This window comes from Myotis brandtii, unplaced genomic scaffold, assembly GCF_000412655.1.
Source record: "Myotis brandtii unplaced genomic scaffold, ASM41265v1 scaffold274, whole genome shotgun sequence".
NCBI classification, from domain to species: domain Eukaryota; kingdom Metazoa; phylum Chordata; class Mammalia; order Chiroptera; family Vespertilionidae; genus Myotis; species Myotis brandtii.
In genome coordinates, this window is record NW_005360425.1 from 4839616 (window position 1) to 4867369 (window position 27754).

The following is a 27754-nucleotide window of genomic DNA, read 5'->3' on the forward strand; positions in this document are numbered from 1 at the left end:
GAAAAAAGAGCCCATTTTCTTGTGACTTACAAGTGAACTAAACACATACCTTAGCACTGATAAGAACTTTCCAGAGTAGAGACTCAATGTAATAATTGGTTCCTCCCACGACAATAGGAATTTTGTGTCGGGCAAATATATCTTCAATGTGAATATTAAGAAAGACATCACAATATTTAATTTCAGAAGAATCCTGACTCACTCAGAAAGGAGGGTATTAGCAAAAAACCACATTCACTTGGAATTCATACTAGTCTTCACTGTTTCCCATGAGTTCTCAGAATTATTTCCTATCAGTTCTGGAGGGACTTTCATAAACCAAAAACATAAATGACTGTAATTATTTCCAATTCTAGAACTTTCTAGGCCTTGCTGCTAAAATTCAAAGGTTGCTTGGTATTCCAATCAGCTTAATGAGCACAAGTCCAAGGACTCTCACAGAACCAAGTGTCAGCTGCTCAGGAGCCACCAAGGTGACGTCTGACTTTGCTTTCTAAGGCAAAATACAAATTGGTTCTGAGACGTGGTTTAGACTCGGTCTTCCCATTATGTGGTAGTAGTGCACATTTCAGCCACTTGAGACTCCACTAGAAAAACTGAGAAGCACTGGTTCTAACGACAAACAGATTTCAATTACCAGTTCTAGTTCTTGGGCATGTTATTCAACCTGAGCTTCAGTTTTCTCACCTGTAAAAATCCCCATGAGTTCTTATGAGGATTAAATGTGACAATGAAAGTAAGTCCCCAATCACAATGCCTGAAATATCTTTTCAATTGTGTCAGCATTCAATTTATAATTTACTTTAGTCACTATTGTTTTTATGTCTCTGCTACTTTGAATTCTTTTCTTTAGAACTCTGTTGAACAGGTAATTATCTGCTTTAAGAAGGCTTTGCTTCTGAGAATAATTGATAAAAAGAGACTTTCAACCCAAACAAAGACTCATTTACACACTTCTTTCCCTTGCCAGCCAGTCAGAGTGCACAGACAAAGATGATCTCTTTTCTATCAGAAGCCCATTAACCTTTAAGAAGTTGGGGTGGGGTGGAAAGATGTTAGCAATCAAGGATCATATAGAAAAAACCTTTGTTTTTTTAAATTCTATATTGCCCTCCTTAAATTAAGTACAGGAAGTATACAATTACACAGTAGTTGTAATAAAACTTCAAATATATAATTAACAAAAGGAAAAAGGACAAGGAAAACAAAAAGGAAAGGCTAAAAACAGTGAGATAGCAGAAGTGGGGGAGAGTGGAAAAGAGGGAGGGAAATAGGTAGTAGGAGACATGGAGTGAAAAAGTTTAACTTGTTTGCACAAGCCATGAAACTACTGTGATCCTGGGCAAAACCCTCTGTCTGGGCCTCAGTATCTAGTACCTTCATCTGTCTAATCAAGAAGGCTGACTGGCCCTGACCAGTTTGGCTCAGTGGATAGAGCGTTGGCCCGTGGACTGGAGAGTCCCAGGTTTGATTCTGGTCAAGGGCATGTACCTTGGTTGCGGGCACATCCCCAGTAGGGGGTGTGCAGGAGGCAGCTGATGGATGTTTCTCTCTCATGGATGTTTCTAACTCTCTATCCCTCTCCCTTTCTCTCTGTAAAAAATCAATAAAATATATTTAAAAAAAAAAAAGAAGAAGGCTGACTGGCTACTTCTGAAGATACTTTCAATTTTGAACTCTGCTTGTAGGTTCTTACCTAAATTCACTACATCGCCAATCCTATAAATGACCTGATTAAATTAAATCATCCTTACTGTTGCTGCCCTTTGGAAATTTTAATTATCTCTCCATTTTCTTTAAGTTCTTCCTGAACAACCAAATTGTCCTATAGCAACAATGTACTTTGGTGATTTATTTTAATTTCCAAAGGGCTTTCATATAACTTATCTCATCTGATACAACTGCCTTGTAGAGCAGGTAGGGCAAGAATTATTATCCACATTTAAATCTCTGACGCTCTATCCACTGAGCCAAACCGGCCAGGCTGTAGTGTGTTTTTTAATTTTATTTATGGTGGGCTGTTTTCCCCATTTAATATATATATATATATATACATGTATATCTATACACACACACACTTCAGAGAGGAAGGGAGAGGGAGAGAGATAGAAACATCAACGAGAGAGAATCACTGATCGGCTGCCTCCCACACCCCTCCACTGGGGATCGAGCCTGCAACCCAGGCATGTGCCCTTGACCGGAATCGAACCGGGGACCCTTCAAGTCCACAGGCTGACGCCCTATCTACTAAGCCAAACCGGCTAGGGCTCCCCCTTTTTTTTAAAACATATTTTTTATTGACTTTTTACAGAGAAGAAGGGAGAGGGACAGAGAGTTAGAAACATCGATGAGAGAAATCGATCAGCTGCCTCCTGCACACCCCCCACCGGGGATGCGCCCGCAACCAAGATACATGCCCTTGACCAGAATCGAACCTGGGACCCTTCAGTCCGCAGGCTGACACTCTATCCACTGAGCCAAACCGGTTCGGCTCCCCCTTTTTTTTTAATTATAAAATATCCAATATATACACAAGAACATTTTGACATATGTAAATTATGAAGCCCAGTAATAAACAAATACTAATGAACCCAATGTAAGAAAAGGAATGTTAGTCATTCCTTTGAAGTTTCTGTGTATTCATTCCCATCTCAACCCCCAACTTCTCCTCTCTCTGAGGGAAACACTATCTTGAGTTATTTCAGGGAAAGGAAGGGTATTTGTTTTTCATCATTCCCTTGTTTCTCTCTACATTACTACTGATGTGTATATATTAACACATTAATATATAAAATACACAGTCAATATATAACAATATATAATTATGATCAGTTTTGTTTGCCTTTTAACCTTTATAATGGCATGAACATGTATGTATCCTTCTATAATTTTCATATTTTATGTTGTTTTTGAGATTCTTCCGCATTGATTGATGCATGTACCGATAATTTATTCATTTTCACTGCTGAAAAAGTAAACTTATATGAACAAAGCAAATGTTATACATTCTTCTGTAAGTAGGAATTACAGTGTTTATATGTTTTTGCTGCTTAGAGGAATGCTATTATAGAATGAAATCTACCACATATCTCTGGGTATACTTGTGACAAGGTTTCTCTAAGTAGATATCTAGGAGTTCTAGCTGATACACATTCTTGCCAATACAAATTCTTAATCCTTACATATTCAACTCTAACAATTTTCCTTTTCTGCCCAGCTGGTGTGGCTCAATGACTGAGCCTCAACCCATGAACCAGGTCATGGTTCAATTCCCAATCAGGGCACATGCCTGCGTTACAGGCTCAATCCCCCAGGAGGGGGCATGCAAGAGGCAGCCAATCAATGATTCTCTCTCATCATTGATGTTTCTATCTCTCTCTCCCTCTCCCTTCCTCTCTCTGAAATAAAAAAGTATAGATCTTAAATATACACACACACACACACACACACACACATACATACATATACATACTAGAGGCCTGGTGCATGAAATTTTGTGCAATGGGGGGGGGGGGTCTCCCTTAGCCCAGCCTGCACCCTTCCAATCCTGGGATCAGGCCTAAACCAGCAGTCGGACATCCCTCTCACAATCTAGGACCACTGGCTCCTAACTGCTCACCTACCTGTCTGCCTGATTGCCCCTAACTGGCCCCCTGCCACCCTGATCACCCCTAACCACCTCTGCCTGTCGACCTGATCGCCCCTAACTGCCCCCCCCCCCCCCCCCCCCCCCCCCCCCCCCCCCCCCCCCCCCCCCCCCCCCCCCCCCCCCCCCCCCCCCCCCCCCCCCCCCCCCCCTGTCCCCCCTGCCGACCTGGTCGCCCCACGCAGCCTGCTGCTCAGTCGTTTGGTCGTCCCTCACTGACCCCCCTGCCGGCCTGGTCGCCCCACGCAGCCTGTTCGGTCGTCCGTTCAGTTGTTTTTGATGTGACGGCCCCTGGCTCTTTATATATATAGATATAGATATTTAACTCTGAAATCATGTCATATATAAAGAGGACTTGGTTTTATTTTTTTCCAAAACAATGAACTGTCTCAGGAATAATTATTAACTACTGCATTATTTCTTCATTTATTTTATTTTATTTTATTAGATATAGACTGTTTCACAAATTTGCATGTCATCCTTGTGTAGGGGCCATGCTAATCTTCTCTGTATCATTCTAATTTCAGTACCTATATATACTGCCGAAGTGAGCACTCCTCACTATGTTTAAATTCTATCTTAATAAGCTAATATATATGCCCATTTGAATTTGTATCTGAATTTTCTATTCTGTGCCATAAGTTTGTATAGTATATAATTTCCATGCTATTTTAATTATTATGAATTTTTAATGTCTTAGTATCTGGCACTCCAGATGTTAAATGCAGTCTGGACATTAAAATATATGGACAGCCCCCCTCCCCATACTATTCCTTTTTCAATAATTGCTGGTATTACCCAGAACAATTTTTTTCCTGTCCCATCATTCCTACTCCAAATATCCCTTTGAAATTCTAACTGGAAGTCCATTGTATTTATAAATTAATTAAGGGTGGAAAACTGAAGCTCAGTGAGGTAAATACTTTAACCAATAAAATTCACACGATCAAAAGAGGTGGCTCTGAGGCTGGAACACAGATTTTTCTGGTCCTAAATCAATGTTCTCTCCACTAAAACAGTGCTTCTCAAATTTTAATGTGCATATAAATCACCTGGTACTCTTGTTAAATGCAGATTCTGATTCATATGAAGTGAGGCCCAAATTCAGCATTTCTAACAAGCTCTCAAGGGACGCTGATGTTGCAGGCTGAGGACAAGACTTGAGTAACAAGGACACCATATCTTTCAATCCACATAGTGCTGATGGGATGCTCCCTATTGGTAGTGAGGTCTTGCGTGCCCCTGCTTAGAAGAAACTGTCACTAGAAAGAAAACTTCTTTCTTGGCTTGGGCTGCCTTGCCATCCATCAAGCCTAGTTGTCTTTCCTAAGGATATCACAGCAGTTGCCTTGTTCCTGAAGTCCACCACTGTGTAATTTGTCACAAGAGGATCCACAAAGCTGATCATGTGGTGCTGGCATAGTCTCTGCTCTTGGGTAGAAACCTTGTTGGTGATGATGTCTAGGCCTTCATAAACCTAGGAGAGAGAAAATTAGCATGAGAATGTCATAGGCCTCCTTTACTGTACACTTGATGGGTGGAAATGGTGATCTGCTCCTCCCTCCAGCCAAACACTTGACTGACCTAAAGCACCAGAGTAAATGTGATCTAACCAGAGCATACCCAGATCCACAAAACCCAAGGCAAAGGAAGCAGAATATAGAACACCAGCTTTCTTATCAAATATAGGTTTTCCCCACTTTCCCAAAGTACAGTGTTCCTACGAAACTTTCCCTAAGATAAAATGGGGTAAAGCAAAGAAGCAATTATCATTAATTTATATGAGAACAATTTTGATCTTTCCCAGACCCCAAATTCAATCTATATACAATGTCTTTGTTTTGTTCACCACAACTGAAATGCTTACTTGCATCCAGTTTTACACTAAGCATAACACCCTTACAAGCTCTTTTAGGCTTTGCTGACACCTTAGGACACATCTTACTAATGGATACACAAAATAAATCGAGATAAAGCACAGATGCTCACAGACACTGTTCGAAGCTATGAGGGCTCGACACTGAACTGGTAGGCGTAGTTCCCAGGGAAAGGGCTGGTGCTATCTTTATAACAACTTGCTGCAAAACAAATGATGAACGCTATTTTCACTTTTTGCCTTTTTTCATAAAAACAAAAATTCTCTTTGGATTTCTTATAGTAAACAAAAATAGTACAGGTCCCACACTATCCAAAAGAAGACCATTTCTATGAAGCCTTTCATAAAATTAAATGGTGTAAGGCAAAGAAGCAATTACCATTAATTTAAAAACCTCTTAATTAATTAAAAATCCTCTTCAGATTTCGTTTGGTTACCAAAAACAGGTATTAATGTAAAAGTGAAGTGGCTTTACTGAAAACTTTTGAAAAGTTAGGAATACCTGTCGTGGCTATTAGCTCAGACTTAAAAATGAAAAGGTTATGTAAATCAGTGCCCAAATGAGAATTAATTCTGCAAGATTAACCAGAGGTTCTTTGGCCTGAACTTTAAGCTTCCAAACATGGATAGGCTGTTTTATTTATTCTATTTATCACAAGTCTCCAGAAAGGTAACATTTTGCATTGCTCATAGTTCTACTTCAAATGCTTACACATCTTGGGATTTAATTGGCTCTGAAAGGTTTTTAGAATCTGTATTAGATTGGCTATCTACAAGAATATATATATAAAACACACAAAGTCAACTATTCTTTAATAATAAATAAAACACATAAACACTTTGAAGTCAGATCCCTAATACTGCTGTACTCTGTTGAAAACGTAGTGATATCCAAATTACTGCTTGGCACACCATAAATGCTACATAAGAGTTCTTTTTTTTTTTAATATATTTTATTGATTTTTTACAGAGAGGAAAGGAGAGAGAGAGAGAGTTAGAAACATCGATGAGAGAGAAACATTGATCAGCTGCCTCCTGCACACTCCCTACTGGAGATGTGCCCGCAACCAAGGCACATGCCCTTGACCGGAATCGAACCTGGGACCCTTCAGTCCGCAGGCCGACGCTCTATCCACCGAGCCAAACCGGTCACGGCAGCATAAGAGTTCTTATAGAACAGTCTAAATACTCAAAGGCAAGCCCAGCAAGTGTGGCTCAGTGGTTGAGCATTGACCCATGCATGACCCAGGAGGTCACATTTCCATTCCCAGTCAGGGTACATGCCCAGGTTGCGGGCTCAATCCCCAGAAGGTGGCAGTCGATCAATGATTCTCTCTCATCATTGACATTTCTATCTTTCTCTCCCTCTCCCTTCCTCTGTAATCAATACATATTTATAAATAAATAAATAAATAAATAAATACTGAAAGGCAATATATCCTATCTGCAAGCTCTTGATCTGCCAATTGAACTAAAAAGTTCAAGTGTACTTTTTCTAAATGCAAGTTCTCAGATGGAGAACAAATCTGAAAATACTAGTTTGAAAGGAGGGATGAATGCTTTGAAATTAAATGTTCTCTCTGTAATCACTGATTCTACAGGGAGCACTGAATGAACAAATAATAAGTTCCATAGAGCCCACAATGATGTTAAAAGCATTTTTTATCTCACATTTCCCTTTACTTATATGGGTGTCATATAAGCACAGTACAGTAAAATAGTTAGAAGGAAAGACCCTGGCGCCAGACTGCCTCAGATCAATTCCTAGCCCTGCCACTTACTAGTTATTTGTACTTGGAGTGGTCACTTACTAACCTCTCTGTGATTCAATCCCTCATCAGTAAAATGAGGATGATAGTATCTATCTCATAGAGTTGTTATGTGGATTAAATGAGTTAATATATGTAAAGCACTTATTTTGCTTGGCACACCGTAAATGCTACATAAGAGTTCTTATATAACTACTTATATTAAGACCACTACCACTACTATTATCACAACAGCATAGGGAGAATGGGAAATAATTTTAGTGTCACTATTTACTGAACTGTACAGTTATGAATTAACTATTCATGTTATGGTATACATTATCTATCAATTAAAATCAATGCTCAGCCAAAAAGCAAAAACACAGCAATATTTTACACATTTGCACTAAGAGTAAATATGTAAACAAACCAAAAAAAAACCCCAATCAATTTTGTAAATGTTACTTTTGGTCTATAAAGATACTTATATTGTAGATGCCACAATTGGGCTTATAATTTCATTAGCTGCCTAGAAAACATTCATCCAATAAAACAGGTTAGATTTGTAGCTGATTGTCTTACATTTACCCTATTTTCCAGCTTCAATTATATATTTATTTTAAAATATATTTTTATTGATTTCAGAGAGAAAGAGAGAGAAACATCAATGATGAAAGAGAATCATGGATCAGCTGCCTCCTGCATGCCCCCCACCAGATATTGAGACTGCAACCCGGGCATGTGCCCTTGACCAGAATCGAACCTGGGACCCTTCAGTCCACAGGCCAACACTCTATCCACTAAGCCAAACCAGCTAGGGCTTCAATTATATTTTTCAGTGTGACTCTACCTATAGAACAGTCAGCCCTGGGTGCCAGGTAGAGCTAAAAGGACCTGTGGTATCTTTCAAAAGGCAGCAAGTCATTCTATTCCATTTCCCATTCTTCCAGAAGACACCTGAGATCTGTGTACATAGAAATTACTGGATAAAATAATTCTCTCTGCACAAATCAGAATTTGACAATATTAAGGGAACTCTGGCCTCTTTGTAAGGCCTGATAACTGAGACACTGAAAAATTATAGGTTTAAGCTACTTAGCTAATTATCAATATAACTGACATTTCAGCAAACATTCACTGAGCATCTACTATGTGCCAGGCACCCTGCAAGATGTTTGGTATGCAAAGATTAAGAAAGGATCCCTGTCCTCAAGGAGTCCAGGCTAGTCAGAAACACAGATACAAATAACGTAGTACAAGGAGATAAGAGATATAAAAGTTTATGTGAGTTATTAAAGTTTGACTATACACTTTTCTAAATACCACAACCCCAAAACATTTAATGGTTTAGGTATCTAACTGGCTACTTACTTATAGGGAAATATACCTCTTTGTCTCACCTCTAGTGAGGGTTTATTTCCAGCCTGAAAATTTTTTGGGAAAAGGTCACAAGGCTGAAATAACTCAACTCTCCAAGCCAACAGAGGTGAAGTGCCTAGAGGGGCTAATGAAGGTGAGGGTAATCTATAAAAGACCAAGAGGAAAACCAGAAGAATCTAGAGTTGTGATTGTAAACCAGAAGTGAATCTGTCCACCAGGGGATATCTGCAATGTCTGGAAACATTTCTGGCTGTCACAACTATGGAGGTGGGGGTACTGCTGGCCTCCAATGGGTAGAGGCCAGGGATGCTACTCAACAACCTACAATGCATAGGACAACTTCCCATGCCCACATCAAAGAATTATCCAGCCCCAAACTGTCAACAGCCCCAAAGTTGAAAAACCCTGATCCAAAGAAATTTCACCCTGGAAAAACTCACCAAAATTTTTATGTATACAGCCAAGATCCAACTCATGCTGTAGGGTGGCCCTAATGAGTGTGCTAATTAACAGCATCCTGGGCACTGGGCAGATCAGAGAGCTCTGTCTGAGTGCTGGCTGGCTCTGATACCCCAATACAGCCTTTTACAAGCAAGAGTACAGTCAAACCTCGTTTCTTGAACGTCTCCCATCTCGAACAATTGGGTTCTTGACCAGTGGTTCACAGAAAAAATGTCTCTCGGTTGTTGACCAAAACTTCAGTTTTCGACCTGACAACCCAAACGTTTCATGTTGATACCTCAGCATCACAAAAAGCATCTCTCAGGCAACAAAGGAGAGAATGCTTTTGTTGCTGGCTAAATCAATGATTAGCACAATTTTAAGACATAATGTTGCTAAAGGTGTGAAAGTGCTCACAAAACAAGAATCATATGCAAATGAATAGGTAGAAAAACTGTTGTTTGGATAAACAAAAAGTAGCTAGCCAGTGATAGCATCTCAGAGGCAGTGATATATTAAAAATTCATTTAAGGCTAGCAGGGGATGGTTCTACAAAGGTAAGAAGTTTTTATTTATAGACTAAACAGTACATTAGATATGTACTGTATATAAGAAAGGTTAAAACAGAGAATCATTTGGGGGTCTGGAATGGATTAATTCAATTTATATTATTTCTAATGGGGAAAATTATTCAGTTTTAGAACAATTCACTTCTCGAACAGTCTTTCTGAACGAATTAAGTTTGAGAACCAAGGTTCCACTATAAAAGCAGCTTCCCCCCACTCTCCCCCCAGTTTGGTTCCTTCCCTCCAAGTTATCTTCCTCTTTTGACTTCATTTCCTTCCCAACCAAATTAGATCCTGAAGTCCTTCAATCACTTTCTTACCTCTATGGATTACAACTGCACTGAAACCACAATCTTGGATTATGGATCAATACAATCATAGCTGCCTACCCCCACCCCCAGCTCCATTGATATCACACTCTCTGAGATCACTAATGAATCTGACTGCCAAATATAACACTTTTCCACTAAGCTCCCAAAACATGTCATGAAAAGGAAAACACAATCTGGTACTATTGAGCTCCCTCTCCTTCATAAATCCTTCTCCTTTGGGGCTTCAACTGCACTGATCTCTCTAGCTTTTCCTCCTGTCTCACTAGCCCTTCCTCAGTTTCCTTTACTGAGGCCAGCCACTGCTCAATTAGCAATGTCTGTCATGGGAACAATATGCATTAACTGGTGCCCTATGGGCAGTAACACAATCTCATATGAAGTAACCTTAGCCATCATTCTCTTATCAATTTTACTTATAAACAGCTCCTTTACATTATCAACATTGATCACTACTCAAGAATATATTTGACTAATTTTTAGGGCATCTACCTGCCATTTCTATACTATAAACTTTCTCTGGGTGACATTCATGGCTTCTACTTATGCTCATAACTCCCCAAATCCGTATTTGCAACCTAGTTCTCTCTCATGTTGCCATGCCAGGCCTGGATATTTAACTGCTTAATGAACATCCCCATCATCAACGAGAGGCATATAATATAGTGAAGTGGTTAACAGTAAGGACTCAAGAACCAGGTTTCCTGGATTTAAGTTCTGGCTAAACCACTTACTAGCTATGGAAACTTGGTCAATGTAACTTATTTAATCTCTGTGCCTCAGATTTCTTATTTATAGAGTGAGGATAATCTTAAATATAACCTCAAAAGGTAACCGTGAAAATTAAATAATTAATACATGCAAAGCATATGGTATAGGGCCTGCCCTATAAGAAACAGTCAATAAATGTTAGCTAGCTAGCACCATCATCATCATCATCATCACTCCAAACAGGCACCTGAAACCTGATATGCCCAAAATTGAATTCCTTACCTTCCCAGCCATACTTGAGTGAACCACCCAGATCCCTGGTCGGCAAACTGCGGCTCGCGAGCCACATGCGGCAATTTGGCCCCTTGAGTGTGGCTCTTCCACAAAATACCACGTGCGGGCGCGCGTACAGTGCGATTGAAACTTCGTGGCCCATGCTTAGAAGTCTGTTTTCGGCCTGGGCGAGTCTATTTTGAAGAAGTACTATTGCTATCTGGCTCTGTTGACTAATGAGTTTGCCGACCACTGACCTAGATAATCAAACTAAATACTCTGAAGTGATCCTAGTATCTGTCTCCCTCATCCCAGTTCCAATCTGTCTCAACTTCTACCTATACTAGTTCCTAAAATTATCTCAAAGTTTATCACATCACCATTACCACATTTCCCACTGCCATTAAATCAATTGAAGGCTTCATGATTTCTCAACTAGACTATCCTATCAGCTTCCTCATTGATCTTCTTACCTTTAGAGTATAACCGCTCAAATTTATGTCCACTACAGCCTGATCACAACCAGCCCCACACTCTTTAGCATTACTTCCCAAAGAAAGCCTGCCTTGAGATGACTCCCCAGCTGTACTTGCCCTCTGTCTGCCATAGTAGCCTGCATTTACCTCTATCACAGAACTTATTGTACAAAACTTTAAAATATTTCTATCTCCCCCACTCAACTACAAGCTCTGAATGAAGAAATGGTGTACTTTATCTCTAGCCTCAGCACAGAGCCTCATACATAGAATATACTCAACGAATACTGGGTACAGATTGCTAGATCCTATGCTGAGTTTCACATCCTATGAAGTTACATTGCCCTCGTTTTATCAATGAGGAAATAGAAATTAGACACATTAGGTAACCTGCCCAAATTCACACAGCTAGTTAGTGCCAAAGGCAAACTATGAATCGATTTTACAGTCAGTGTTCTTTTTCCACTATATTACTCATCTCTGTTCTGTACAAATCAGCTTGTGACTTTGGGAAGTCAACTTTCTCTCCTGAAACCTCAAGGTCCTCACATCTAACATCCCTTCTAATAGTCCAAGCTTCAGAAAAAAAAAGTTTTGGCAACGGAGGGTAAAAGAAACAATTATTTGTTTAAAGGATGTTGGCGCTTCCCAGAAAGTTGATTTTCCTTTTTGATTAAAGGAATTTGAATTTGATTATTCAACTGAAGAGAAATTAAAGAGTAGGGAAAAGGTCAGTGTCTTGGCTTTTATTTCTTAATAAAAGGATGAGTTTTGTAAAAATTTACACTTTATGATGTTAGAATGAATTAGCTGCAGGAACATCATGGCAAGCAACTACTCCTTTTTAGCTTTGTTTGGCAAAAATTCAACTGCAGACCTGCTGAATATATCAGCCAGATTAAGATGCTCAATAAGTGGGAGAACCTGTACCTGACTTGTTCAGTCGGTCTGGTGAGAGGAGTGGTTTGGAATTTATAGTGCAGATCATGGCCTGTATTCTTCCTATGCCTGTCTCTAAGGGGAAAGGGACTACAATAATAATATAAGGCCATGCTTCTCAAATTGAGAAGTGCATACATAAGATGTATGTGATGCATTCTTCCAGAGCATCAATCTTACCAAGTGGTAAAAGGAATTTGCAACATTTTTACATCTAAATAAGATGTAGGGCAGAGAATGCAAAATTGGCACATTTTTCAGAAATTCAGAAATCATCCATCTAGTCCAGTGATGGCGAACCTATGACACGCGTGACACGCGAACTCATTTTTTTGGTTGATTTTTCTTTGTTAAATGGCATTTAAATATATAAAATAAATATCAAAAATATACATCTTTGTTTTACTATGGTTGCAAATATCAAAAAATTTCTATATGTGACACGGCACCAGAGTTAAGTTAGGGTTTTCCAAAATGCTGACACGCCGAGCTCAAAAGGTTCGCCATCACTGATCTAGTCCAATCCCCTGAAATTTTATACTTGATAATACTAAGGCTGAGAGGGCTCCCCTGTCCATATAATTGACTGGTGGTAGAGACAGGACTAAAGCCTGGATGCTCTCCCTATAATACAAACTGTTGCAGCGGCCTCATACTAACAGAATTTATACCTCTTTTACTCTGGTCTATTTGCTCGCTTGAAGTACTGAATTCCTACTAAAATGAAATTAAATTCCAGCGACTGAGAATACAGTTACCATACCCCGGACACCTTTCAAGGTTCTCAAGAGTTAGTATGACAAAAGGCAAAACAAACACAAACTCATAGTCACAGACAACAGTAAGGTGGTTACTGGAGGGAAGGAGGGTGAGGCTGGTGTAGTAAAGGGTAAAGGGGGTCAAATACACAGTGACGGAAGAAGGTCTGAGTGTCTGAGGTACAGATTGCTAGATCCTATGCTAAGGATAACAATACACAGATGATGTATCATACAACTGTACACTTGAAACCTTTATAATTTTATTAACCAATGTTACCCCAATAAGTTTAATAAAAAAGAGTAAATGTAATAGAAAGATGGAAATATTCAATAGACAATGCTATGTGTCCAATGAATGCATAAATAAGTAGAACAAATCAATGTTTCTGTTTCTCTCTCTTTCTCCCCCCTTCCTCTATCTAAAAATAAAAATTTTTTTAAATTTTAAATAATAATAATGTTTCTATTCTATGGCCATCTTTACAGCCTCATGATTGCCCATTTTTGATGGTTTCAGTGATATTTTATCTTATGATACCTGTGATAGAGTATAATAGCTGAAGTGCCCCATTATTTGGAGGTCTACATCTAAGTTAGGGAGAGGCAGTAGAGTATAATGAAGGCAGAATGCCTGGGTTCAAATTCTGGCTCTACTATCCAACTATAGCCATTATCTGGCAAGTTATTTAAGTATCTAATTTTTCTTTGCCTCAAGTTTTCTCACCTATAATCTTCACTGGGTTACTCTGAGACTTAAGGCTTTTAGAAGTGTCAAGCAGATGGTAAGCACTATATGAGTGTTTGATATTATCTATATTTAATTGGTGGAGGCTAACCAAGATTTTCCTTGGCTCTTTGTATTGAGACCCCTGCCTAGGGTTTAAAAGAGAACCACAAAATACCAGAGCTGAAAGGAGCTTTAGACACAGTGACAGACAAACAGCGTATGGGCCACAAAGCCTAAATTATTTACTACCTGGACCTTAACAGAAAGTCTGCCCATCCCTGGACTAATCCAATCAGTTTCCCCTACCTAAGATATCCGAAGAGGGAACTAAAGCCCAGAGAGGGTAACCTGTCCACAGTTATATATTCAGTGAGTTAGTGGGAAAGCTGGGACTAAAACCTAGTAAATAAGAATAAAGATTAACTATAAATTAGGAAAAATACTGGCAGCTGAAGAGTTACATAAATCATCTATTTCTAATGGATATTTACTGAATATTATAAGCCTTGGCATCAGTGTGTGTGTGTGTGTGTGTGTGTGTGTGTGTGTATAATTTTATTTTTGCATCAGTGTTTTTTAATGCTCTCCAGGTGAATCCAATGTGCAGCTGGAGGCGAGAACCACTGTGACTAGTATTGTGCTATGGAACAAGATATAAACTAATCACCTTCCCCCCTCAAAAAAAAATCAAGGAAATTGACTGGGTAGTTAACCAAAGGTACCCATACCTATAGAATCCCATATTTCACCTGCAATTACCTACACGTTTGTGTAAGGAACTCCACAAAGAAGAGCAACAGGAATGCACGGTGAAGACAAAGAGGCCCTGGGTATATCTTCATTTACACTAGAGAATCAACATCATTTTTTATTTACATCTGTACGTTCCAACAGTTAAATGAATTATAAATTTCAGACAAGAACTCTTTCTGAAAGAATGTTAAAATAACTTGTACTCCTAAAAACTGGACAAGAATATAATAATTTAAAACTTTTATATGGCAAAAAGGATCATAAAAGTCAAAAGACAAGTGACCAACTAAAAAAATACTTCTGATACATGAGATTATACAAAGGGTTATTACTTGCAATACACAAAAAGCTCTTCCAAATCAATAAATACAAGAATAAAAACGATTATATAGAAGTGGACACAACAGTAATGAACAGGAAATTCAAAACATAAAAAACACAAATGGTCAATGTACCCTTAAAAAAAACAATTAACCTAAGAAATGAAACCCATTTCTTGTTTACCAGACTGACAATGAAAGAGACAGGTAATATACAAATTGCAAGAGTGAGGGGAAACAGACATACAGCTGGTTCAAACCTTTTTTAAAGCAGTCTAGCAATATGTATCAAAATATAATGTGTGCATCTCAACAAAAAACAACAACCCAGTTTAAAAACGAGCAAAGGACCTAGTCTCCAAAGAAAATATACATATGACCAACAAACACATGAAAAGATGCCCAACATCATTAGTCATTAAGGAAATGTAAATGAAAACCACAATGAGACACCACTTTCACACCCAATAGGATGGTTATAATTTTTTTTAAAGGAAAATAAGTGATGGAAAAGATGTGGAGAAATTGGTATCTTCATAGATTGCTGGTGGGGATGTAAAATGGTGTAGCCACTGTGTAAAAAGAGTTTGGCAGTTTCTCAAAAAGTTAAACATAGAATTACCATATGACCCAGCAATTCCATTCGTAGGCATAGGCCAAAAATAACTAAAAAGAAATACATGTACACATGTATACATGTACACATGTTCACAGCAGCACTACGCACAACAGCCTAAAGGTGTTAATCTCCATCATTAGATGGACAAATTGTGTTCTATATACAATAACATATTCAACCATAAAAAGGAATGAAGTACAAATAACTACAAGTGAAGAAGCCAGATGAAAGGTTGGATATTGTATGATCCCATTTATACTAAATATCCAAAATAGGTAAAAACAAAAAATAAAAACAAACAAACAAAACAAACCAGAAAGCAGATTGGTGGTTGTTAGGGGCTGAAGAGAAAGGGGAATAGGGAGTAACTGCTTAATAGCTACAGGGTTTTCTTTTGGGGTGATGGACACATTTTGGAACTAGATAGAGGTAGTGGTTGTACAACATTGTGGATGCACTAAATACCACTGAATTGTTCATTTTAAAATGGTTAGTTATGTAGAGCACTTCTAGCACCAGGTAGATGGTAACCATAAAGCTCAACCCTTTGGTCACCTCGGACCGCACCAAAAACTGCAAACACGCTTCAATGTCCCCTCACACATGCACTAGAAGATGATCATGTTGTCCCCGCTCTCCAAGGAGCTGTGGGAGAAGTACAACGTCTGCTCCTTGCCCATCCACAAGGATGAGGAGGTCCAGGTGGTTTGAGGACACTACAAAGGTCAGCCTGTAGTAAGGGTGTACAGAAAGAAATAGGTCATCTACATCGAGCGGGTGCAGCGTGAGAAGGCTAACAACACACTGTCCATGTGGGTATTCATCTGAGCAAGGTGATTATCACCAGGCTAAAACTGGACAAAAATCAGGAAAAAATTCTTGAGCGCAAAGCCAAATCTCGACAAGTTGGAAAAGAGAAAGGCAAATATAAGGAAGAACTCATTTAGAAAATGCAGGAATAAATGTAACCTGTTGTACAACCACAGTTTAGCTGTAGATTTTTAGCCTGGTGTATATTCCTTTGAGACTTTTCAAGATGTCTCTAGAATATTTCATTTCCTTCCTGTTCTGTTATTGATATGTACCTCTGTAAACCTACGTTGCTGTTTTAATTTTATGAATAAAAATTGGAAAAGTTGAATTCCTAAAAAATAAAAAAGTTAACCCTGGCCTGTGTGCCCAGTGATTAGAGCATTAACCTGTGTATCAGAGTCGAGGTTCAATTCCCAGGCAAAGGCACATATCTGGGTTGCAGATTGGATCCCAAGTACAGGAGGCAACCAATTGATGTGTCTCTCTCACATCAATGTTTTTCTCTCTCACATCGATGTTTCTCTCTTTCCCCTTCCACTCTATCTAAAATCAATGGAAAAATATCCTCAGGTGAGGATTAACCAAAAAGGAAAAAAAAAGTATACCCTCTAATAAATGCCTTAGAAAAGTGGAAGAAGAAAAATAATGTATACATCCTCTCATCCTATGAATTTACCCTGAAGAGAATCATACAAAAAGATGTATGTGCAAAGATGTTCATCTTAGCATCATTTATTACAGCAAAAAATAGAAGAACCCTCTAAATGTCCTTCAGTAGAAATCTGGTTACATGAATTATGATACACCTGAATTCTACACAAAAATTAAAAACAATAATGTAGACAGAGAGCTTTGCTATCCAATTTCAAGACTTATTATAAAGCTATAGTAATCAAGAAAATGTGATATTGGCAAAAGAATAGACATAGGTCAATGGAACAGAATAGAAATAGCCCCACACAAATACAGTCAATCGGTTTTTAACAAAGGTGCAAAGGTAATTCAATGGAAAAAGGATAGTCTTTCAAAAACAGTGCTGTTATGCCTTGGCCAAGTAGCTCAGTTGGTTAGAGAATCATCCTAATCGACCAAAGTTGTGGGTTCGATCTAAGTGTTCCCTGAATGGCAAAATTAACCCAGATTGAGACCACTGATGTAGACTTGTATACATTAATACATAAAGATATCTATAACATACTGCTAAGAGGGGGAAAAATAAACAAGACACAGAACGGCATGAAATATATGCATCAATTTACATAAAAACACATACACATGGACAAAACTTAGGGACATTATGCTAAGTGAAATAAGCCAGTCATAAAAGACACAAATACTGTATCATTCCACTTACATGGAGTACTTAAGAGTAGTCAAAATCATAGACACAGAAAGTTGTATGGTGGTTGCCAAGGGCTGGAAGAAAGGAAAATGGAGAGTTACCCTATATAATAAAAGGCTAACATGCAAACAGACCGAATGGCGGAACAACCGAACAACCGCTCTCTATGACTTGCGCTGACCACCAGGGGGCCCGCACGGAACATGACGGACATCAGCCACGGCAGGATAGTGGAGCAGGTGAGCGAGGGCGCCAGACCAAGGCGAGGCGCCGATCACTGTCATCAGGGTCAGCCTCTGGTGGTTACAGAAAATTCTCTGCTCCCGCAGGCCGCGGTCCCACCCAGCACTTGCACCTGCTGCCGGCATCAACCCCACTCACACCCGCACCCACTGCCAGCACCAGCCCCGCTTGCACCTGCAGCCCGCACTGGAGCCACCGCTTGCACCCACTGCGGGCACCAGCCCCACTTGCAACCACAGCCAGCGCTGAAGCTGCTGCTCACACCCGCTGCCAGCACCCAGCGCCAGGTCCCGATCGCTCAGCTCCATCAGCAGGTGGGAGAGGTGGCTGCTGGCCCCGATTGCCCCTGAGGGCTTCTCCATCTCCCCCGCTCCTGAGGGGCAATAAGGGTAGCAGCCACCGCTCACACCCGCTGCTGGCACAGTCCGCGAGAGCAAGCAGGGCTGGCCCCATCAGAGCATGGGAGCAGTGGCGGCGGGAGTGGGGCTTCCGGCAGAGAGGGGATCAGGGGCCATGGCAGGAGGGGCCGGGCAGGGGCGCGGAGGATGGGCCGAGACCCACCCCTGTGCCCACTGCAGCCTTGCAGCCCACAGTTCCTTTCAAGGTGCACGAATTCATGCACTAGGCCCCTAGTTGTTTAATAAGTATAGAGTTTCAGTTTTACAACATGAAAAAAGTTATGAAGATGGATGGTGGAGATGGTTACACAACATTATGAATGCATTTAATACCATTGACCTGTACACTTAAAAATATTAAGAGAGTAAATTTTATGTGTATATTTCAATTAAAAATTAGGGGAAAAAACACACATACACATGTGCATATAAATACATAGATAAATGTCTGGAAGGATGTGCATCAAAATATTAAAATGATTATCTCTGGATGCAAAGACTATGGTGATATTTCCTTTGTACTTTTTAGTGTTATCTGGATTTTTTTCCAATAAGCATGTATCCTTTTTTCCAAACATAAAAAAGGCTTTTGTGCCCAGTTGGTGTGGCTCAGTGGTTGAGCATCGACCTATAAACCAGGAAGTCACCGTTAGATTCCCAGTCAGGGCACATGCCCAGGTTGCAGACTCGATCCCCAGTGTGGGACATGCAGGAGGCAGCAGATTGATGGTTCTCTCTCATCATTGACGTTTTTATCCCTCTCTCCATCGCCCTTCCTCTTTGAACTCAATAAAAATATTTTTAAAAGGCTTTTGTTCTCTATCATTTTGTTTCAAAATGCTCCCATTTCAATAACCAAAATCCTATTAGTCTGTCTCCAAAATGACAAAATGGTTACCTGCTATCATTAGCCACAACCCAACTCCAGCCTCTTTCACACCCAGGCTAACATAACAGAATCCTAAACTGTTCATCTCTCCACCCAGCCAGTGGAGTTACCTTATAACACAGATTTACTATCACTTCCCTATTTAAAACCCAAAATTCCATAGCATGCTTTCAATGGCCTCTAAAATTTGTTCTAAGAGTCTATATTTTTAGTTTGACCTCCTACAGCTGTCTCTCAAGTATCCTAGATGCCAGATAGTTGCTGGTCACTCCTTGAAAACATACCATGCATTTTTTTTACTCTTTTTACTTTGCTCATGCTGTTCTTTTGTCAAGAGTATTCTTCTCCCGCCCTGGCTGGCTTGGCTCAGTGGATGGGGCACTGGCCTGGGAACTGACAGGTCCCGGGCTCGATCTCTGGCCCCAGTCGAGCATGTGCATAAGGCAACCAATTGATGTGTCTCTCTCACATTAATGTTTCTCTCTGCTCTCCCCCTCCCTTCCACCCTCTCTAAAATGGAAAGATATCCTTGGGTGAGGATTAACAAAAAAAAAAAAAAAAGAGAGAGAGAGAGAGAATATTCTTCTTCCTTCTCTACCTGATGAAATGTATACAGTGGAATAAAGGAAAGGAATGGGATGAAGGACAAATGGATAAACAAATAGGAGGAGGTGGAGAAAAAAACATAGAATAGCATGGAGATGACAGTTCAAGATAGCAATTTTTGGTAGGGATGAGATTATTATAGTGCCTACCTCATAAGGTTATGGTAAGAATATTAAATGAGATAATATATGTCAAAATTTTAGAACAGTATCTGTTATCTATAATAATCTACACTAATAAAAGAGAAACATGGTAATTGGCGTACGACCGCTACCCTTCCCATTGGCTAATCAGCATATCCTTATGCAAATTAACTGTCAGCCAAGATGGCGGCCGGCAGCCAGGCAGCTGGAAGCGAACATGAGGCTTCCTTGCTTCAGTGACTGCAGACTCCAACGTTCCCCGCCTCACTTGCCGGCCACTGAGTTGCAAATCTAAGCAACTATGTACTATGTTGTAAATAAGAAGCTAAACAAAACCCTAGAAACCAGCTTTCAACCTGCCGGGATCTCAGAGCTGAAGTTATACATTGTTTCGATTATAGAACGGCAAACAAACCAGATACGAAGCCTCAGAGCTAGAGCCAGAGCTAAAGCTGGCCCAGAATAAAATAAAAAAAAAGAGAAAAAAAAGGAGCGGTTGGGAGCTTCAGTCAACAACCGCCAGCCTGAAAGCAGCCCTCAGCCCCTCACCCAGACTGGCCAGGCACCCCAGTGGGGACCCCCACCCTGAAGGGTGTGTGACCAGCTGCAAACAGCCATCATCCCCTCATCCAGGCTGGCCAGGCACCCCAGTGGGGACCCCCACCCTGAAGGGTGTGTGACCAGCTGCAAACAGCCATCATCCCCTCATCCAGGCTGGCCAGGCACCCCAGTGGGGACCCCCACCCTGAAGGGTGTGTGACCAGCTGCAAACAGCCATCATCCCCTCATCCAGGCTGGCCAGGCACCCCAGTGGGGACCCCCACCCTGAAGGGTGTGTGACCAGCTGCAAACAGCCATCATCCCCTCATCCAGGCTGGCCAGGCACCCCAGTGGGGACCCCCACCCTGAAGGGTGTGTGACCAGCTGCAAACAGCCATCATCCCCTCATCCAGGCTGGCCAGGCACCCCAGTGGGGACCCCCACCCTGAAGGGTGTGTGACCAGCTGCAAACAGCCATCATCCCCTCATCCAGGCTGGCCAGGCACCCCAGTGGGGACCCCCACCCTGAAGGGTGTGTGACCAGCTGCAAACAGCCATCATCCCCTCATCCAGGCTGGCCAGGCACCCCAGTGGGGACCCCCACCCTGAAGGGTGTGTGACCAGCTGCAAACAGCCATCATCCCCTCATCCAGGCTGGCCAGGCACCCCAGTGGGGACCCCCACCCTGAAGGGGGTGTGACCAGCTGCAAACAGCCATCATCCCCTCATCCAGGCTGGCCAGGCACCCCAGTGGGGACCCCCACCCTGAAGGGGGTGTGACCAGCTGCAAACAGCCATCATCCCCTCATCCAGGCTGGCCAGGCACCCCAGTGGGGACCCCCACCCTGAAGGGGGTGTGACCAGCTGCAAACAGCCATCATCCCTTTGTGCACTGGGCCTCTAGTCTATAATAATAAAAGCATAATATGCTAATTAGACCAGATGTCCTTCCAAACGAAGCCGTGGTGGGGGCCGAGGCAACTGCTGGGGCAGCAGGGGACCTTGCACAACTTACGTGCATCGGGCCTGTACTGTGTGTGTGTGTGTGTGTGTGTGTGTGTGTGTGTGTATTACTGCTATTTTCAGTATTGTTATTATTATTCATGATACGGTGCTAAGAGCTTGAACTCCTGCTGCCACAATGAGGAAGGAGCAGTGGTGAGGCTCCAGCAGGGCTCCAAAGGTAGCCAAAGAGACAAACGGGGCACTGGTCTGATTCAAATTTATTCAACAAACTACACGCAAAACCAAAACCAATTAGGTTAAGCCATACTAGAGTACATACAGAGCATGTAGGTGAATTCCTATACACCTCAAATAACTTTTACTCCTCAAACATATATCCTTTTTAGAAGTGGAGCTGTTTCAAGTGAAACATGAGGACAGCACTCATGCTCACAAATATGAATCTGCAAGTCTTATCTATGCTCCCCAATAGTTTTCCATTTGGCCAGGAGTCATTCCTCCTTCCTTACATAACACAGGAGGTTTGACTACAAAGTTCTTCTCATAGCTGCAAAAAAAGTGAATATATATGTAAAAACCACCCACACTTAATACTGTAGCAAAGGAAAATTAAATTCACTCACAACAGAGCTGAGTCAAGAAACCTTAGAAACTCATCCTATATAATGAAGCGGTAATATGCAAATTGACCATCACTCCAACACACAAGATGGCCACCACCATGTGATCAAAGATGGCCTGCAGGGGTGGGCAGTTGGGGGCGACCAGGCCTGCAGGAGAGGGAAGTTGGAGGTAACCAGGCCTGCAGGGGAGGGCAGTTGGGAGGTACCAGGCCGGCAGGGGAGGGCAGTGGAGGGCGACCAGGCCTGCAGGAGAGGGAAGTTGGAGGTAACCAGGCCTGCAGGGGAGGGCAGTTGGGAGGTACCAGGCCGGCAGGGGAGGGCAGTGGAGGGCGACCAGGCCTGCAGGAGAGGGAAGTTGGAGGTAACCAGGCCTGCAGGGGAGGGCAGTTAGGGGTGACTGGGCTGGCAGGGGAGTGGTTAGGGGGTGATCAGGCTGGCAGGCAGCCAAACGGTTGGGAGCCAGCAGTCCTGGATTGTGAGAGGGATGTCCCAGATTGGAGAGGGTGCAGACTGGGCTGAGGGACAGGGACACAAACACACACACACACCCATGCATGAATTTCGTGCACTGGGCATCTAGTACATACATAATTTTAGATGAGTCAAAAACTTGAGATTTCCTTCTTTGCCTCTTATCAGGCTCAGTCCTATTAAAAGATTGCCTCCAGATAGCCCCCATCTCTTCTGGTTACCAGGTTTTCATGACTTTTATTTCCTATCCTAGTAATAAGCCACTGTGATCCACTATCCCATCTCTCCTTCATATCCCTCCCCCATGCATCCCAGACCTCCCTTGAGCACTATCAGACAGTAGGCCTTTAGTTAAAAAAAAAAAAAAAAAGCAAAACACTGCTCCTAAATTATGTCCTAAAGCAGACAAAAAGAACGCAGAACTCCACATCTATTAAATGGCACATAGCCTGCTTACTAGTCAGACTGCCAAAAATCATTTGCTTCTCCTCTTGTAGGTTTAGACAAACACAAAGGGAACTATGCTCCTATGTATGACTACTACTTCTCCACAGGACTTGAAGGACTAAGGCATTAGAGATACTTCCTCTCTATAAACCCAAATAGAACACTGTTTATTTTCTCTTGGCATACAGTTAGTGGTCTGTATTTCCAGACAGTCATTGTACATCTTTTGGCAAGTGCCTTCAAGTTTCTCAGTACAATGTTTCATCCAGTCACTGAAGGCAATGCATTGTACCTTGAATTTACATGCCAAGAAAAGACAGACTGAAAAGAAGACCTTCAGTATCACCTTCCTGCAATATATGAGACACTACAGGAGTTAGAAAGCCCAGATCCAATTCCCAGGTGTGCAAGTGTCTTGCAGTATGATCTCCAGTCTGCTCTTTAATCTTTCTGTACTTCAGTTTTTCCATCCTGGAAAACAGGGATTGTATTACCTTCCCCTCCCTGAATTTAGATTCTTTACTGCTGACTGAGAATATTTATGTTTCTATAATTTGTAAAACTGGGGTTTGGAAAACTCAGAAAATTAAGCACAAATGTCATTTCTCACTTTTGTCAGATCTATCATGCAGAATCCACAGAAAGTGGATTTAGCAGGAGTCTCTAAATAAGTAATCCCTCAGAGAGTAGTTCTGACTTCCCACTCAACAAGTAACACACATGAGAATGGGAGGCAAGAGGCCAGGGAGGACCGTCAGATGCTACATGGCTAGCTACAGAAGCAAGTCATTACACATCAGGCTCCATTACAGTATTATCACCCTAGACATGCTATCCTTAACACCCCATTGTAGTTTTACCTCAAAGAAACTACCTCAATATTTAAAGCACCTACTTAATTCAATGTTTACCAAAAACAAGCACTTTCCCTGGATGGTAACTGCCCTGGTAAGGGTTGCCTTGGGGTGACCCTACAATTAAGGCAGGACAAAGGGATGACACCCCAAGTATGAGGTGCAAGACAATTTAAGATTTAAGGCAGTATTTTACAGTCCTTTTTGAGTTACTAGTACACTTTTTTTTTAACTGTTAAATGACTTTTTTAAAAAATATTTTATTGATTTTTTACAGAGAGGAAGGGAGAGGGATAGAGAGTTAGAAACATCGATGAGAGAGAAACATCAATCAGCTGCCTTCTGCACACCCCCAACTGGGGATGTGCCCGCAACCAAGGTACATGCCCTTGACCGGAATCGAAACTGGGACCTTTCAGATCGCAGGCCGATGCTCTATCCACTGAGCCAAACCGGTTAGGGCTGTTAAATGACTTTTTTAAATTAAGTTTTATTATCGAAAGTATTCCATATGTCCCCCTTTCTTCCCCATTGACCCCTTCTAGCCTGTCCCCAGGCCTTCACTACCTATGGTCTGACTAGTACACTTCTGAAATACAAAATTCTGGACGGGATTCCAAAAAATTATTAAAAATGCAAATGTTGGTTTTTAAAAAGATAAACTTGGACCCTAGCCAGTGTGGCTTGGCTGATTGGCCGTCGTCCTGTGTACTAAAGGGTTGCCAGTTCGATTCCAGGGTGCGCAGGAAGCATCCAATTGATGTTTAGCTCTCACATCAATGTTTCTCTCTCTCTCTCCTTCTCCCTTCCTCTCCCTCTAAAAAAAAATAAATAAATAAATAATAATTTTAAAATAATTTTTTTAGCCCTAGCCGGTTTAGCTCAGTGGATAGAGTGTCAGCTTTGGACTGAAGGGTCCCGGGTTCAATTCCAGTCAAGGGCATATACCTTGGTTGCGGGCACATCCCCAGTAGGGGGTGCGTAGGAGGCAGCTGATCGATTTTTCTAACTCTCTATTCCTCTCCCTTCCTCTCTGTAAAAAATCAGTAAAATATATTAAAAGAAAAAAGAATATCACTTTGTGCCCTAGCTGGTTTGACTCAGTAGATAGAGTGCTGGCCCAGGGACTAAAAGGTCTCTGGTTCAATTCCGGTCAAGGGCACAGCCAAAGTTGCACTTCATGAGTGTGTCCAGCACCATGTGGATATGGCTGGACACTAGTTAGAGTGTCGCTGGGCACTCTAAATAGCAAAAGCTCTAGAATAACTGGGAGGCAACCAATGGATATGTCTTTCTCACATTGATGTTTCTCTCACTGTCTCTCTCCATATCTTCCACTCTTTCTAAGAATCACTGGAAAAGTATCCTCAGGATAGGATTAATAAATAACAACAAGAAATTTAAAAAAAGAATGTCACTTTGTTCATATGCTTACCAAAAATTTTCTGACTCAACCTCAAGTCACTGAAAAGCATCACCTCCTTCCATTAGCTAAAAAACAAGCAAAGCAGCACTACCCTAACAGGGGGGCATGGTAAGCAGATATAGAAATGAAGAACTGAATATTCACAGTGAATGGGACAGAGATACTTTATTTTATTATTTAGACTGAAAAGTAAAATCAAACGTCAAAGTTTTTCAATGGGACCAAGAGGAAATGTTATGAATATCCAAGATATAATCAAAATTAAATACAACCTATACCCAATTCAGAAAGCTCAATAATCATTAAAGTATTTTTCATATATTAATTAATCCTCATGGCATCTCGAAGAAGTTTGATTCTCATATTCTAATTACTTATAACCACAGGAAAAATCTGAATGGACCAAGATGCACCATTTTAATAAAACAAGTCAACAAATATTTTCTTCTTTCTTATCTATCTATCCAAACTTCACCTACCTTTCAAGTCCCTTTGCAGAGAGATTTCCATGACTATGCCATCCTTCACTGATTTCTCCCATCTCAGGAATTATTTAATTTATAATAAAATCTAACACTTGTAGCCTCTCTTCTCCCTACCTGTCCACCTTACAAAGCATCATTAATATCTCAGTTCAAACACTTATTAACTCTATTTTGTTTCATGTTTAGCTGAAATAAAACTTCTTGAGGACAGGGATTATGGTTTTGTCTCTCCAAAAAGACATTTCAGAATAGTACCTACCAGTCCTAGCTGGTTTGGCTCAGTGGATAGAGTGTCGGCCTGTGGACTGAAGTGTCCCGGGTTCAATTCTGGTCAAGGGCACATGCCCAGGTGCGGGCTTGATCCCCAGTGTGGGGTGTGCAGGAGGCAGCCGATCAATCATGCTCTCATTATTGATGTTTCTATTTCTCTCCCTCTCCCTTCCTTTCTGAAATCAATAAAAATATATATATTTTTAAAAAGAATAGTACCTACTATATTTTTACCACTTACTATGTGCCATATGTTGTATTAAGTGCTTTACATACTTTATCTCCTTTAATCAGTACAATAATGTTGTGTTGTTGTTATTATTCTGCCTATTTTACAGAAGAAAAAACAACAGTATGAAGAGGTTGGGCTGAAGTTGCATATCTTAGAAAAGACAGGGCTGAGATTTGAGTCTCAGCCCTAAAATCTATCTCTAGAAGTTGGCACAAAGTAGAGATCACAAACAAATATTTGCTGAATTATCCTAATCACCTCATGTGTGTTGATGGCTGTATCACCCCAAATGAACTAATGAGGGTAGAAACCTTGCCCAGAGGTTTATAAGGTAGAGTGGGGAGCGCTGCCCCTCCAGGCCCTGAACCTAGGTGGAATTTCATATCAAGCATCTCATTTACTCCATAAAAACCTCTATTTGTAAGTTCTCTTCAACAAATAGCACCTGTAATTCTTCCAGCAGAGATTTACCCCAAAAGTCACCCCCTCTCAATCCGAACACAAATGCTGCCAGGTGCCATGCGTGCTGCATTCCCTCTGGGCCTCCCTCTGACTCAAGGGAGAGGACACAGCCTCCTGCTCCCCCGCTGCCAGTAGCTTAGAAAGTTCGGCTCCTGCCCGGCCAGCCTGGCTCAGTGGCTGAGCAGCGACCTGTGAGCCAGGAGGTCACGGTTCGATTCCACTGTGTGGGTCATCTGGGAGGCAGCTGATCAATGATTCTCTCATCGTTGATGTTTCTGTCTCTCCCTCTCCCTTCCTCTCTGAAATCAATAAAAATATGTATACTTTTTAAATTTCAGCTTTTTTAAACAAGCATTTACCAAGTGCCTGGTCTTCTTCAGCAAAGGCCACCCTGCTCTTCATTCTAACTCTATTTTAACCCCAGTTATTAATCACGGCAGCCCTGTGAGGTAGGCAGTGTTTTCTCCACTTTACAGATAGATACATAACGTCCCCAAAAAACTACATTATGAAGGTCACGAGCCCGGTGGCCGATCAGGGGCTGGAATCCAGGTCTCCTGACGATCCAGGCTGTTCTGTCCCCTCGGCAGAAACTCACAGATGGCAACCGACGTATCCTGGTGTCGCTGGGCACTCTAAATACCAAAAGCTCTGGAATAACTTTCATTCAAAAGCTATTTATCGGACACATATATGTCAGCCTTGCAGGTTCAAGTACTATCTCCTCTACCTATTTGCTACGGGACACGGAGAAAGCGTATGTCACCTCCTTCCGTGAGTTCCCTCGTCTATAAATGGAGATAATAGTACCGGCCGAACAGTAATGTCGTGAGAAGTAAATGAGATGAAAGTGAAACGCCTGCAACCTTGTCTGACAGGCGGTGGGCGGCGAGTAATGATGGGCTCCCTTCCCCTACCCGCTCCGCCCCGCAGGCCTCGGGGTTCACTCACTCTCCCGCGCTCCGGGGCATCCCCCTGG

At 41.4% G+C, this 27754-nt stretch overlaps 1 protein-coding gene and 1 pseudogene across 6 annotated transcripts in view; one reads left to right on the forward strand and one right to left on the reverse strand.

The window, feature by feature from the left end:
• TRIT1 (tRNA isopentenyltransferase 1) overlaps window positions 1–27747 on the reverse strand; it is a 41039-nt gene extending 13292 nt beyond the window's left edge. For 2 of the 6 annotated variants that reach the window (XM_014541600.1, XM_005868647.2), the window contains exons 1-3: window positions 17733–17772; window positions 4983–5123; window positions 50–148 (exon numbers count right to left, since the gene is read on the reverse strand). In XM_014541600.1, coding sequence (XP_014397086.1) covers window positions 50–148; window positions 4983–5054 — 171 coding nt within the window. In that variant the 5' untranslated portion in view covers window positions 5055–5123; window positions 17733–17772. Of the gene's footprint in view, window positions 1–49; window positions 149–4698; window positions 5124–14632; window positions 14719–17732; window positions 17773–27726 lie in introns of those variants that run through there. The other 4 variants (XM_014541601.1, XM_014541599.1, XM_005868649.2 and 1 more) reach the window with 4 other exon arrangements.
• Window positions 16089–16527, forward strand: LOC102242356 (annotated as a pseudogene).
• Window positions 27748–27754: the final 7 nt, after the last annotated feature.